Source organism: Solanum dulcamara, chromosome 3, assembly GCF_947179165.1.
Source record: "Solanum dulcamara chromosome 3, daSolDulc1.2, whole genome shotgun sequence".
Lineage (NCBI taxonomy): Eukaryota > Viridiplantae > Streptophyta > Magnoliopsida > Solanales > Solanaceae > Solanum > Solanum dulcamara.
In genome coordinates, this window is record NC_077239.1 from 75263605 (window position 1) to 75276066 (window position 12462).

A 12462-nucleotide genomic window follows, 5' to 3' on the forward strand; every position below is an offset into this window, starting at 1 on the left:
ATACTAAAAAGGAAATATAAAACAAATAAATTAAAATAAAATAAATTGCTATTACTAGTGTTAAGTTATTACATAAAATAATAATAATTAAATATATAATTTTAAAATAAATAAAATATCTATTTTTAATGTAGGCTCCAAATAAAATAAAATGAAGCAAAGTATAAAATTCTGCACCAAAAAGGACAAAATTTTCAACTAATTTATTTTTTATGATAATTAAAAACAAATGAATCAGCAACTTTTTTCAAAAGCTTCCCCACGTGGCATTCAATGAAAGAGCCACAAAATACTCCTATTATGAAGCTTCAGTTTATAAGTGATGTGGAGAAATTTAATTGGCTTAGAATTACGTAAATTACCAAAAAAAACTATTTGACCCCAAGCTCCTCGTTCCCGCTTATAATATACACTAATTGTGTGTGATTATATTGAGCCCGTTTGGATTGGCTTAAAAAAAGTAATTTTTATGTATAAAGTGTTTTTAGAATTTTGAAGTGCTGAAAGTTATTTTTATAAATAAGCAGTTGAGTGTTTGGATAAAAGTGTTTATGATGTGAATTTTAGGGTTAAAAGAATAAAAAAATGTAGTTTGAGAATTTAGTTAAAATATAAAGGATATAAAAGTAATTTCCATGGTCAAAGAAAATGACTTTAAGCACTTTGAAAAAAAAAGTTAGGAATCCTAACTTTTCATTTCTGACTGACTTTAAGAACTTTATGGCTTAAAGTCAGCATTAGGCAAACACGTCCAAAAGCTAAAAAGGGGCTTTAAGTTGGTTTTGACCAACTTAAAGCCAATCCAAACGGGCTCATTATTTAATGGTATCTCAAAGATAATAAAATTGAAAAAAATAAGATTTACAATTACATCTTCAAGACACTATCTTATAAAAATATATCAAAAACTTATAAAAAGATATAACATATGTCAATTTTTTAGTCATATTATAAGCCCAAATATTTCATGCTTAGAAGATGCATGTTGCAGAAATAAGGATGCTGAGATAGATGTGTGAACATACTAGGAGTGATAAGATTAAGAATGAGGTTATTCGGGAGAAGGTGGGAGTGGCCTCTGTGGCAGACAAGATGAGAGGAGCAAAACTGAGATGGTTTGGGCATATACAGAGGAGGGGTGTCGACGCCCCAGTTAGGAGGTGCGACGGTTGGATTTGGGGGTTATACGGAGGGGTAGTGGTAGACCGAAAAAGTATTGGAGAGAGGTGATTAGACAAGATATGACACTACTCCATATCACCGAAGACATGACCTTAGATAGAAAAGAGTAGAGGTCACGGATTAGGGCAAAATGCTAGTAGAGATAGAATGATGTCTTGTGTCATGTCGTTTTAGGGTGGTAGTAGGTCTAGGTGTGCCTGTATAGTTGTGTTGTTATTGCCTTTGATTATCACATTACTTTGCTATTGTTATTGTTCTTGTCTTGTAAAACTTGCATCGTTTTTCATTTTTTGTCAGTATACTATATATATTATTTTTCTCTTTTACTTGGGACTATAACTTTTGAGCCGAGAGTCTTTCGAAAACAACCTCTCTATCTCCATCACTCCATGGGGTAGTGGTAAGGTCTGCGTACATCCTACTCTCCCCAAACTCCACTTGTGGGATTTCACTGGGTATATTGTTGTTGTTGTTATTATAAGCCCAAATATGAAATAATATATATACACATTAAAAGTTATAAAAAAAAATACTTAGAAAGCATATTATAAAAAAATAAAATTAGATATATTATATCGATTTGGTTTGAATTCGATTTGACCTTTTTTTTTTATTAATACCAAACCAAATTAATAATGATCGGTTTATTTTTTTCAACGTCAAACCAATCAAAGCAAACCACAAGTCCATTTTTTTATCGGTTTGATTTGATTTATCGATTCGATTTGACTTGACGGTTTGACTTGTAGACCTCTGCCCATACATTCTATTCTGAATTTTATTTACTACGTATTTCCTCAATTTTAATTTGTTTCTATTATTTCTTTTTTGCCAGTTTAAGAAAGATTTTTTTCTTTTTAAATAATTTTTTGGTTTTAATTTTTCATATGTCATGTTTAAAATTATAAAATTAAAAAATATTTTAATATTTTAAATTAAAATTAAATAAATAAATTAAAACGAAGAAAATAATTAATATGAACGGAGAGTAGAAATGTTGGAACAAAACTCGGGACTATGTTGTTCTATCCAAAGAGAAAAATGATTTACGTCTCTTCCCTTTATTCATACAATACAATGTCATGTATTTACAAGTTAAATTTAATTTTATTGCATTTTGCTATTCACAATTTTAGCTATATAAAAATTGTACCTATTGTTATACAAATAATTGGATATATACTTATAATTCTTAAGATTCTAATTTGATTTGTATAATCTAAATGATAATAATAAAGATATAGTTCAGTGAATTTCAGATGATTTTAACAAAAATAACATTCTATATCACAAAATATTAATAATAAAATTTAGGTACACTCACCCTCTCCAAATTTCATCATGTGGGATCATACTGAACAGGTGGGGTTTGGTTTTGAAATTTTACAATTGTGCTATATAAATTGAAACAATGACAGCAATATAATTATTCTCTCTTTATTTCAATTTATTTATCTATTTTTTGACTTGGTTCAAAATTTAAGAAAAAAATTTAACTATGGATATATAAAAGTACCAAAATATTATTTAATTTATAATGTAAATATGTCATTTGCTTCTGGACTGTTCAAACAAATACATCATTTACTTTATGGTGGTTTGAATAAAATCATTGTGCTGTCATGGTATAGAGCAGCACAATTGCTTTTTAACTAAACATATATTGGCAGTAAAACACAATAAGTTAGGTGTTCATTTTGCTAGCCGCCTGCGTTATTATGTCTCTTTTATTGCAAAATCCTACTGCTTTGCGCCATCATATCATATGCTTAGTGCTTGTCATCAATTGCTAGAGGAACAGATTTTACCTGGAAACAGAGTAAAAAGCTTACATGAATCCTCTCAAAAAGTCCTTTCAACAGCCCCAAGTGCGGGACACTTAAACCAAATTCATAGTTTGATAGACCTTAAAATGAAAAAAGGCACTTACCAACTGGCGGTATTTGAGAATGTAGAACATCTCGAGGTATCGTCTAGTTTCACGCCTCTCGAGTTTTGAAACAAGCTTCCAGAAACCATATACACCAGCCAAAGTCATCAGCCTCTCCGAGTAAATATTCCATGTATACCTTAAAATTTATTTGAACATAAGAAATTGAAGTTATGTTCCATTCAAAAAAAACACTTTCTATACATGTATACACAACTACAAACCTGTCGAGAATCCTTTGTAGACCAGATGCAGATATTTTTTCCCAGTGAGTAGGATCTTGTTTGCAGCGTTGGAAGAATTCTACCATGAGCTCAGCAGCTATATTGGGATGATAAGGATCTATATGGTACCCGGATACACCGTCTTCAATGATCTCCATAGGACCACCATGACAAGTTGCAAATGTTGGAAGACCACAAGTCATTGCTTCAACCACCGTGAGTCCAAACGCTTCATAAAATGCAGGCTAAAAGGAAGTTCCATATATATATGTCATGATAACCACCTCTAGAAGAATGAAAGTAGAGACAATACAATACGATACAAACATCATACCTGAACAAATATACCTCTCTTGTCAGCTATATAGCGATAGAGCTCACCATTACGTGCCCGGTTCATTTGGGCTGATATCCATCTGAATTGACCATCCAAGTTATGTTCCTTCATAAGAGCATGCATCTTCTCAATTTCTGCTATTTCTTCTCTATCATTGGATTTCTTTACATCGTTGTATCCAGCTACTACAACAAGGTTCGCCAATTCCCTGAGTGTGGCATTTTTAGCATAGCACTCAACTAGTCCCGTAATGTTCTTGACCCGGTCAAGCCTTGCCATTGAAAAAATTATGGGTTTTGATTGATCATTCAGGTTGCCTCTGTAATCAAAGAGTATGACATCAATCAACAGCCAATTTACTGATCACAAAAATACTGCCCATCAGAAGCAAAGTACAAACACCCATTCAATATTATATACGTGGTCTCCCTCCATTTTAATTTGTTTGTCTGATTTTGACTTGACATGGAATTTAAAAAGGTAAAATAGACTTTTAAATCTTGTGGTCTTAAACAAAAGATATATAAATGTACAAAATGCCCTTTGATCTTGTGGTCTTAAACATTTTATGTGGGAAGCTAGAATAAAAGAGTAGTCAAAAGAGGATAAAAGCTTTCTTTTTGAAACGAACTAAAAAGGAAAGTAGACAAACAAAATGGAACCGGGGGAGTATCTTGTATTTTATTTGGAGAAAACCACTGAAAGGGTTGAGCTTTTACTTTGGAGCCACTGTGTCCCTAGATCTTCCATCAAAATCATCGATAATTAACTATGCGATCAAGGGTTGTTTCTCAGAAGCAGGTCCAAGAACTAAGACATTGTTTGTTGCCTTATTTGGATCTTAGGATCGAATGAGCAACCTTCATAAAGGTATAAATCTAGGTGCCTATTACAATGACATGTCATTTGGACTAGTGAAAACTAACTGCTTCAACAACAACATACCCAGTGTAATCTCCACAAGTGAGAACTGATAATCCTGTAAGTGAGGTCTGAGAAGGGTAATATGTACACAGACCTTAACCCTACCTTGGGATGAGAGGTGGTTTTTGATAAGACCCTCAGATCAAGTAAAAACAATTCGAAAAAAGAAAACCAACGGGAGAGAAAAGCCAAGACAAAATGCTAAAGAAAGCAAGCCAAAGCATACCCAAAAAGGAACAGTCACTACCATAAAACAATACGATATAAGTGCAAGAAACACTAAATAGTAACAAAAATGGAATAACAAGACACTCCTAGATTAATACTACAACTACTTCCTAGAGTTATACTAGGACTACTAATTACGACTGCTATTATGAAAGAAAAGGTGAAATAACTCTCAACTATCTGACTAACCCTCTACTCTAGTTTGTGTCCTCCATAAAACTCCTATCTAAGGTAAAAAAAATAAAGCATTAACCATTTAAAAAGAATGTAAAAATACTATAAATAAGGAAGCAGAAAAAGAAATTAGGGACATCTCGGCTGGTTCTCTTCTTCCCCTCATACAATATCCAGGACATTTTGATCAAATATTATTAGAAGTTCATTTGTGGAGAATCATATCAGGCCCTCCTTTTTAAATGTAGAGGTGTCCGGTTCATAATTATACAAATCATTATATATATTCCAAATCATTAGGACAGATGAAGGGACACTTACATATGCACTTCATTCTGCTCAGGATCAAATAACAACTTCTCAATCGAGCCATGCAAAGATGTTAGTCTCTTTTCCTTGTCAGAATATGGGAAGTAAATTGTCATGTCGGCTCCAGGAGACACTATATTGAATTTGGGATCAAAAACATCAATGCCATGGACAACACGATATAGGCCTGGGAGAGTGAAAGCAGTATGACTCTCGTACTGACCAACAGTATTCTTCCTGAAACAAGTGGCGATCAATTTATAAGCAAGCCATCTAATGTCTAACATCATTATGTCACTAGAATATTAAACGTGTAAACATTTTTGTGTAATTATGCAACCTGCATGAACTCTAAAGACGAGCCAAATTGTATACAATATATGATTCAGTATCCAGATCATGAAGCCAACGGTGCCATCGTACATTAGTATTCCTCACTCTTCTCCTCTTAACGCTATGTAAAACTCCATTGAACATGGAAAACAAAACATTTACATCTAGTGTCACATCAATGTTCACATCCATATGGGATAATATACAAGTGGTTACAAGCTAAAACAATTTCTACCATACAAATTTTCACAAGTCTCGAGTATCCATTGAGGATGTTACATTTATCTGTTCTGTTTTTGCTTGCTTACAAGGTGAATAACGTCCAGATTTACTTGTTATTTAATAACATTGATCACTCATGAAGCAAAACATCTACTAATTTTAAAGCATCCAACAATAATGGATCAACTAGCATTCACTTTTTTTTTAGAGTTTCAGCCATGTAAACATGATCAACAGGAAGAAAAGCCAGAACATATATAAGAAATAGAAAGATGAAATGTGAATTGCCACACATAGAACTCGACAGATAATGAAATCAGTTCTAGCTCAAACTCGACAAATTATTTCTGATTACAAGCTCAATTGGAAACAAAATATCATTTCTTCAATCACAAAATAAAATTGTAGAACAATCCACAGATATGATAAGGTTACCAATCACAGTTCCTCAAATCATGATATCGAACTAAAAATGGACTGAATAGATAACCAGGCCATATTAAGATGACTTACGTTCCTGCAATCTCTTGATAGGTACTGGTGATTATAAAATCTGAATGATTCATTGAAAGTAGATCAGCAGTAAACTGACATGAAAAATGATATTTCTCCTCAAACTTTTTCCAATAGATGTCAGAATCAGGATACTTTGTTTTCTCCAAAGCATGAGCAATGGTACACTGGGAAATAAAGACGGCGGCAAAGCATAAAATTAGTATTGCAGATACATAGCCTCGAGACATTTTGCTAGCCAGGTAAAGAATCACGTCTTTCCTACCTGTGTGATGCCCAGTTTATATGCTAACAGGGAGGCAACTAAATTTCCATCACTGTAGTTGCCAATAATCAGATCGGGTACTCCCTGGAGCTCAGCAGACATTTCACCTGCCACATCCTGGTCAAGAAGACACGTGGAAATGTTAGATGGGAAATTTGCCACTCATAGAAAGGTCCCGAGAAATTATGGAAGGGAAAGTATGTCTTCTTCCAATATATATAAGCAGAAAAGACACGAGAAGTGTGTTATCCAGTATGACAAACCAACAAATGTAAATGAGGACCAAAAAATATCCATTTATCAACATGTTGGCAAAGACAACAGTTGGCTACAAGTTCGCGTAATCTGTACTTGCAAGAAACTAATTGCCATCATTAGCTTAAGCACACTGGAACAAACATCAGCAACAAACGGCGATTTCCAAGGGACAAAGAGGTTACCTCAGTAAACTTCTCCAGGTAAGGCCATACATCAAACCTAGATATCCATTTATGAAGGACTCCATTCTCTGTCCTGAAAGGGACACGTAAAATATGCGAGTATTCAGTTCCACTAATTCTCTCCAAACGCTGGTTGCACGTGGTTCCTTGAGCATCAGGTATCAGTCGGGTGACCTTTTGCAATCAGAGAAAGCATATTTATGTCAACTGCAATCCCACAAACCGAATAAGAGTTTGCATAACATATATGTACTCACAACAAGGATTCTAGGCTTGAAGTTAAGTCCTTGTCGCTTTATTCTAAGAAGCATTTCGGCCTCCAAGGCACGCACTTGATCCAGTATATAGACAACCTACAAATCACCAAAAGGAGAACAAAATCAAGGAAAACCATCGATGCTTCAGTAACATTAAACAGTGATTAGCACTGCCAAAATATGATATTACTGAGTTTTCCAACATAGCTTCTGCAAAATTATACTAACTATATTAACTGCAATACAAAAGCAGAGTGTGCCTGCTCAAGTCTACTACAAGAAAGAACAGCGTGATGGTCCCTTATTAACCATTATGTCCAAAGTTAAACTGGAAAATCTAGAGATGATTCAGCAGTATAATTAGCAGGAAGAGGAAAAAAACCAAATTTAACATTTAGAATTTCCAACAAAGATAGTCTTTCCCATTAATACTAAATAAAAGATCAGATATTCTTATTTTTTGGGGGGGGGGAGGGGGGCAAGAGGGAGGGGAGGTATCAGTAGATATATATGTTCCCAAATGTTTTCACTTACTCCAAAATATATATATATTTACATCCCAAAGCTAATCTTGTAGCACAGTAAGGCATCAACTGAACATACATGAGTATTTTTTACTTCTTTAGATTGTAGGGAAAAACTAGGTGACAATGTCTATCGGAAAGAGGAACTATACGATAGAAAACTGTTTAAACGGAATATCCCAAAAAAGATTGGATCTGTAAGAAAACCAGTTTACATAATAAAAGACCCCTTTCTCCTTGTTATTACCTGTCCACCAGTATCCGGCAAACCCAAGACATTTGCTTGGCCAAAGTATCCATGAGGAGATAATATGACAACATTGAACACCATTGGTAATCTACCAAGAAAAGTCTCCAAGGTTGAGGGATCAGGAGCCTGAAGAATGTCAGAAAGCAGATGCATCGTCTCCAAAACACGTTTTGCTGTATCACCCCAACCTTTCTCAAAGCCCATTTCTTGCAATCTGCATGCCCATGGTTCCATAAAACAAAGTTTCAACTACTATATCTTTCGCATTTCTTGAACAATTACATACACTTGTAAGAAAAGAAAACAAGTATGTACAAACTCACGCATATTCAAACTCATTATAGGGTGTATCTGGTGGCAGCTTTGAGAGAAAATCATCTGCTTTATTAAGAGATGACTCCAGCCTGGAGATTCTCTGTATACGTTCGTTCAACATCAAGACCTACATAGATAGACAATCCATCTTACAAATAGAAGTAATACTACTTCTTGAACCTTTTCAAGTGACACAATATTATTCCCAAAAGTCAACTGTTACATAAACTATTATCCATCAAGTGGAAAAATAGAAAGTAACAGTGCTCTTTATCCAGCAATACAAATACAATAACGGATAGTTTGTTGATGATGAGATTCGAACTAGGAGCATTTTACATATTGTATAATGGTTGCACATACTGAAAGATGTGAGTGGTAGACAATCAAGGACAAGCAGACATTTACAAAGGAAAAACTGATCACGGTACTTACATTCCCTTTATGATTGTGTCCTCTAAGGAAATCAAGTAACGGCTCCAGAGATTCTTTGCTGCAGAACATACTTGAGGACAAATGCCGATTGAGGAATTGGACTCCATTGCCAATGGATGATGATCGTGATGGACGAGGAACTGATGCATTAAATGGCTCAAAATCCAGCTCAAGCACAAAGAGATTATTATCCCTATCATACAGTTGAAATTAACAAATTTTGTCAAGGTATTCAACTTCTGTAAGTTCTGATGTCTCGTACTTGCAACAAAGATAGAGAAAGAACTTACTGTCCATCCACAAGTTCTTCCTTGAAACGAAGATATTCAGGAATAGTCAATTGTTCAACACTAAGATCATATACGTTAACACGAACATATTCCCAAACACCTGGCCTTGGACGAACTGCTATAGCAACAAATGGTGGGAGCACAATGGCTTCCTATTTTGACAAAAAAGCAAAGGCATTAACAGAATACAAATTACTTGTCAGCAAAACGAACAATAAATTCAGTCAGAGACAAAGTAAATCTCCGGATCCCTCTTTTAGGCGTAGAATCCTGGTGAAACAATAGTGTAACCTATTAAAGAATGAAACATCAAAAGCTGCTCTGATATTAAGCAACTTATTCAAACCTATGTTGCTCGGATTCTTCCGAAATGACGACGAGTGCTTAGAGGATCTGACAAAGGTGTGGCGGCATTTTTGGAGAGTCTAAGCAACATAGATTCAAACAGTAAAATGAGTGTGTATTTTTTACATGAATAAGTGGAAGCATGGAGACAGAGGCAAGTGCAACCTGGTTTATTGGTTTATTAAGTTCAACTTGAACCCAAAATTTTCGTAACGGAGCTTTAATTTATATGTAGAAATTTGTATATATATATATATATATAACAAACACTAAATCATGACCCCATAATTTCAAAAGTGAATGGATTCAAGAAAAGGATTTAAAGGTTGAAATACATCAAGTTTAAATTCTGAATCGGCATATGATCAGAAAATCAAAAAAGTTGATACTTTAGATAGAAAATGAACACCATGTATTACATTTTATTTCTTCAATCTTGAACAGACTCTTCATCATACACAATAAAGCATGAGTTTTTACCAATAAAAAAATGATTTTTTCAAGTTTGCTTCAAGTTATACCTGAGTAGATTTCAAGATTTCATAAAAGGGTCCTTCTTTGAGCTTCACACAAGCAGTGTCATCACATACAGCATTATCGAACTCATCAATTAAATGGTGAGGTTGCAATATCCCCTTCCCCTGTGCCACATATCTTGCAAAACAACAAACACACATACATAAATTACTAAAATTTAGAAAAACAAACCTTGAAATTTCTCAAAATATATGAATACTGAGCTACAAATCACCAAAATTCAATAAATATTAGTATATCTAGAACTCTATAGTTCTAAAATTGCTATAAATAATCACTCAATTAATATTTATTATTTGTCCAAGAAAATAACTTTCTGAAATAATAAAGTGAAATCAACCCCAAATCATGCTGTCAAAATTAAGACTTCAAGAACCCATAATTTCACCAGAGCATGTCATAAAAGGGAAATAATTGAATTAAATTAGCAGTTGATCTTATACATCATCAAAGAAAAATACAGAGCTAGATTATATTTTTATACCTCGATAAGAGAGCCACTAGCTGATTACGGTGAGCAGAGAGAGTATCCTCAACTCTCTCCCTCATACTAGGTACCCTTGTCAACTTTAGATTCGACATTTTCCACTAACAATTCTAACAACAAAAACTGGACTACCACCTTATATAGAAATGCTAAAAAGATGATATGAGTACTATTAGGAGAACAACTTGTTCAAATCTAAGGGCTTTTCTTATCTTAAAAACTTAACTATATAATATATGACTAAAATGGATACAGATTATTACTATTATTCTGAAATAAATATTAGTTAGTATAGTAGAAAAATGTGTGCAGATTAAAAGTCACACAATATAGAAAAAGGTGGTGGACTGGTGGTTTACTGCATAATCCGTTTGCCAGTAAGCGATCTAATCATAAAACCTCGTTGTTTTTGGACCCACACAGCCCATTGTAATATTCCAAGTGTAAGAATATATTGCCCTTACGAGATAATCATAACATCGGTATACATTTTACTTTTTTTAGATTTTTATTATGAAATTTTATTAATAAGTTTTTTAAAAAACTTTATGAAGTTATATGATATATTTAAAATTAAAAAATATATAGATAAATTAAAACGGAGAAAAATAATTAATATGGAAGGGAGAGTACAAATGTTGGAACAAAATTCGAGACTATGTTATCCTATCCTAAGAGAAAAATGATTTACGTCTCTTCCCTTTATTTATGGTTGCGGATTGATATGTCGGCTATGTTAATCAGGGGCGGAGCCACCAGCTTAAAGTGAGCGTATTTGAATTTTTTTAGCGAAAAATTATATTATTTATAGATAATTAAAATAATATTTTATATATATACTCTGCTATTGCTATTAACCAATTAAATTATTTAAAAGATTATATTATGTCTGAAGGTGCCATCAAAACTTAAGGGCGAGTTCTACAAAGTAGTGGCTAGATCGGCTATATTGTATGGGGCGGAGTGTTGGTCAGTTAAGACTTCTCACGTTCAAAAGATGAAAGTTGCCCAGATGAGAATGTTGAGATGGATGTGTGGGCACACCAGGAGCAACATAATTAGAAATGAGGCTATTCGGGACAAGGTGGGAGTGGCCTCGGTGAAAGACAGGATGCGGGAAATGCGACTGACATGGTTTGGGCATATGAAGAGGAGAGACACAAATGCCCTAGTACGGAGGTGTGAGAGGCTAGCAATGGATGGTTACAGAAGAGGTAAGGGTAGGCCGAAGAAGTATTGGGGAGAGGTAATTAGCCAGGACATGGCACAGTTACAGCTTATCGAGGACATGACCTTAGATAGGAGGGTGTGGAGGATCCACATTAGGGTAGAAAGTTAGTACATAATCTCGTTATTCTTCCCTATTCGTAGGCGCATTAGCGCATTACAATTTCGTGTACTCTGATTTCTGTTATTTCTGTTATTATTTATTATTTTTTATACTTTGATTACTCTATTTTATCTGTGACGTTTTCGTTATTTGTTTTTCTCATATCGCTTTTAATTTCTTAGCCTTATTTGACATCTTTTATGCTTTTATTGAGCCGAGAGTCTCCAGAAAACAGTCGTCCTACCTTGGTAGGAGTAAGGTCTGCGTACACTCTACCCTCCCCAGACCTCACATTGTGAGATTTCACTGGGTTGTTATTGTTGTTGTATATTATGTCTGATTATTTATAGTAGGTGAAATTAATACTTTAATGAAATAAAATTATGTAAAAATTCTACATGTCATGTATTTACAAGTTAAATTTACTTTTATTGCATTTTGTCATTCACAATTTTAGCTACATGAATTGTATGTATTGTTGTACAAATAATTCATCTGTTTTTTCATGTAATGAAATTTAATTAGATATAATTCTTAAGATTCTAATTTGATTTGTATATTCTAAATGATAATAACAAAAATATAAAAGTAAATTTAAAATCTAAATAGTT

The 12462-nt window shown here is 33.7% G+C and overlaps 1 protein-coding gene across 1 annotated transcript; it reads right to left on the minus strand.

Moving 5' to 3' along the window:
* Nucleotides 1–2687: 2687 nt before the first annotated feature.
* LOC129882963 (sucrose synthase 2-like) lies at nt 2688–10768 on the minus strand. Its single transcript, XM_055957481.1, has 15 exons — nt 10519–10768; nt 10019–10151; nt 9153–9304; nt 8863–9055; nt 8436–8554; nt 8110–8326; nt 7339–7434; nt 7082–7255; nt 6642–6758; nt 6377–6543; nt 5321–5545; nt 3671–3992; nt 3337–3581; nt 3113–3251; nt 2688–2990 (listed from the first exon to the last, which is right to left on the minus strand). Exons 1-15 carry the CDS (start codon nt 10614–10616, stop codon nt 2952–2954), a joined length of 2436 nt encoding a protein of 811 aa, XP_055813456.1. The 5' UTR covers nt 10617–10768; the 3' UTR covers nt 2688–2951.
* Between the last annotated feature and the right edge of the window lie 1694 nt (nt 10769–12462).

What these genes read in the sequence shown, in the direction of transcription:
- LOC129882963 (XM_055957481.1), bottom strand. Translation starts at nt 10,616, where the DNA reads ATGTCGAATCTAAAGTTGACAAGGGTACCTAGTATGAGGGAGAGAGTT. An exon ending in AAATCTTGAAATCTACTCAG is followed by an intron (nt 9,305 to 10,018) that starts GTATAACTTGAA and finishes TTGTCAAAATAG; the next exon opens with GAAGCCATTGTGCTCCCACC. An exon ending in TATAATGAGTTTGAATATGC is followed by an intron (nt 8,327 to 8,435) that starts GTGAGTTTGTAC and finishes ATGGGCATGCAG; the next exon opens with ATTGCAAGAAATGGGCTTTG.